The 2,537-nt window shown below is 54.6% G+C and overlaps 1 protein-coding gene across 1 annotated transcript in view; it reads right to left on the bottom strand.

Moving 5' to 3' along the window:
- The window catches only part of PROSC (proline synthetase cotranscribed homolog (bacterial)), a 5,755-nt gene that overhangs the window by 1,823 nt on the left and 1,395 nt on the right, over positions 1-2,537 (bottom strand). The window contains exons 2-7 of the mRNA XM_008633266.2: positions 2,465-2,534; positions 1,984-2,019; positions 1,354-1,429; positions 839-973; positions 583-725; positions 15-113 (exon numbers count right to left, since the gene is read on the bottom strand). Coding sequence (XP_008631488.2) covers positions 15-113; positions 583-725; positions 839-973; positions 1,354-1,429; positions 1,984-2,019; positions 2,465-2,534 — 559 coding nt within the window. The remainder of the gene's footprint in view (positions 1-14; positions 114-582; positions 726-838; positions 974-1,353; positions 1,430-1,983; positions 2,020-2,464; positions 2,535-2,537) is intronic.

The following is a 2,537-nucleotide window of genomic DNA, read 5'->3' as shown; positions in this document are numbered from 1 at the left end:
AGGAATGCACTTACTGCGTGCTGGAAGTCCGTGGACATGCCCATGCTCAGCTCCACCTTCTCCACGGGCAGATTGAGCTTCTCACACACCTCCTGCCGCAGGGACAGCAGCACCTGCAGCGCACGAGGGGACAGGACAGGGTCACACACCTGGACAGCCACGCCAGCTCCCTTCCAGGGTGACACAGATCCCGATTCCTGCCCGTCCCTGAAGCGTCCTTCACACGGGATGTGCAATTCCCACACTTCCCACAGAAGCACCGGAACAGCATCTGGAGATTTCCCAGATTTCCTGACAACACAGAGGAGGCTGAACTCTCACCTGGACCAGGGGCTCCAGGACAGCAACTGCTGCACAGGTAGCCCTGCCAACATCCTGGCTGCAGCTTCAGAGGAGGGATGAGAGAAATACTCTGCAGAAAGAAGCCTCACACCTGCACTGACACTGGTACTGAGGGCTCTGTGCTATCCTGCACAAGGTGTTCCTACCTCCCTACAGCTTGACTTGGACTGGTTTGACTGGGACAGACAAACTGTAACAGGAAACCAGCCCACAGTGACATTTTCTCTGAGAAAATCTTACCTGGAAGTCAGGATTTGGCCCCTTACTGAGGTCATGCCCGATGCTGCCAATGGTCATCAGCCCCACAAATTCCAGGCTGGGGCACTTGTTGATGACATGCTCCACGGCAGCTGTGGTGTCTCCGGGGGGAAGGCCATGCTTGCCTGGAAAAAACCAGGGAGATCTGTGCTCAGGTCTGCCAGAGAAATGCTTTCAGCCCGTCCTGGTCAAGTTCCCTGTCAAGCCAGCAGGACAAATGTCACAAAGAGCCACTTACTGTCCTCCCCACTGGTGTTAACTTGCACCATGACCTTCAGCTTCTGGGATGACCCTTTTTTCTGCCACGAGCTGTTGACTCTGTCTGCCAGTTTCACAGAATCCACCGTTTCCAACATGAACAGGTTTGGGACAGCTGGGGAGAAAACACAGGCTGACAGAGCTCTGCTGGCATGGGATTGTTTGTACCAACAGCAGGCATTTGTGAGTTCACGGTTATTGTTTCAGAGAATCACGGAATATCCTGAGCTGGAAGGGACTCCCAGGGATGATTGAGTCCAACCCCTGGCCCAGCACAGACACCCCAACAATCCCACCCTGGGCATCCCTGGCAGCGCTGTCCCGACACTCCTGGAGCTCCGGCAGCCTCGGGGCCGTGCCCATTCCCTGGGCAGCCTGGGCAGCTCCTGACCACCCTCTGGGGGAAGAACCTTTTCCTCATCTCCACCCTAACCCTCCCCTGACACATCTGAACACTGGAAGACCATTGCCCACATAAAATCAACCAGGATTTACCGATCAGCTTGTTGACATTGTTCTTCTGCAGGTGGCCAATAAAATGCCACTTGATGTCTGGACAAGACGACAGAATCTGAAAGCAGAGAGAACACTCAGGTTGGAACAGCAATTCCCTCTTCCCCCATACAACACTTCAGTCTTAGTTTGCCCACAACCAAATACCAGACGCCCAATTTCTTTGTTTGTTGACCCTGAAAGACTCAGCTTGTGGTTGTGCTGAGGTTGCTGCACAGCCTGGAGAGGGATGGGGCTGTGGCTGCAGGGAATGCTGTCCATGGGAACAGCGAAGGCAAAGCTCTTTTGCAACAGTCATTAAATAATATTTTCCCCAAACTGAGTGTTAACGTTTCTTTTTCAGCAAGGGCTGTGCTTCTCCTAAAGAGAGCACAAAAGGCAAAGCACTGTGTAGACAAACCATGACTAAGGCTCATGTATTCCCAGACTCCTCTGGAGCCAGCAAGGCAGGAGGGGGAAGGGGGCAGAGGCAGTGAGCCAAGAATAACCCACCATTTATCTGCAAAGATAAGGATCCAACCAAATCCCTAACAAACCCCAGGACTTTGACTGAACAGCTCTTAGGACACAGCTATACATGGAGAGAAAACACAAAGGGAACTGTGTGCTTACTCTGGAGTCTGAAGCCTTTTCCAGCAGCTCCTGAACCTGGGAGAATGAAGGAGAATTCCGTTAAGCCCACAGCAGGCATTGGATTGGTGTCCTTGGGATGTGTGTTCCTGGGGCCAACCTGAGCCTCAAAAACACGGGGCCAGGGAATAATGCTGTCACCCACAGAGCCACCTAAACCGGGCTGCCCCGAGCCCGCCCCGAGCCACCAGGAGGAATTTCTTCGCAGAAAGGGTCATTAAACACGGGAAGGGGCTGCCCAGGGAGGTGTTGGAGCATCCATCCCTGGAGGTGTCCAAGGAAAGACTGGCTGTGGCACTCAGTGCTCTGGGCTGGGTGACAACGTGGCGATCGGGCACGGGTTGCACTCCATGACCTTGGAGGGCTTTTCCACCTGGAATGATGCTGGGATTCCACGCCCTCAACAGGGGGCCCTTTCCCAGCCCTGCTGACCCTCTCCCAGCCCCTCAGACCCCCGACTCACGTAGTTCTCCCCGAAGCTGCGCTGCCCGTGGCTGTAGGCCTCCATCACCATCTCCGCCGGCTTGGTCTTGCTG

This window comes from Corvus brachyrhynchos, unplaced genomic scaffold (assembly GCF_000691975.1).
Source record: "Corvus brachyrhynchos isolate BGI_N302 unplaced genomic scaffold, ASM69197v1 scaffold150, whole genome shotgun sequence".
In the NCBI taxonomy this organism is placed as follows: Eukaryota; Metazoa; Chordata; class Aves; order Passeriformes; family Corvidae; genus Corvus; species Corvus brachyrhynchos.
The sequence above is the reverse complement of the archived record's forward strand: the minus strand, read 5'-3'. Positions and strand labels throughout refer to the sequence as shown.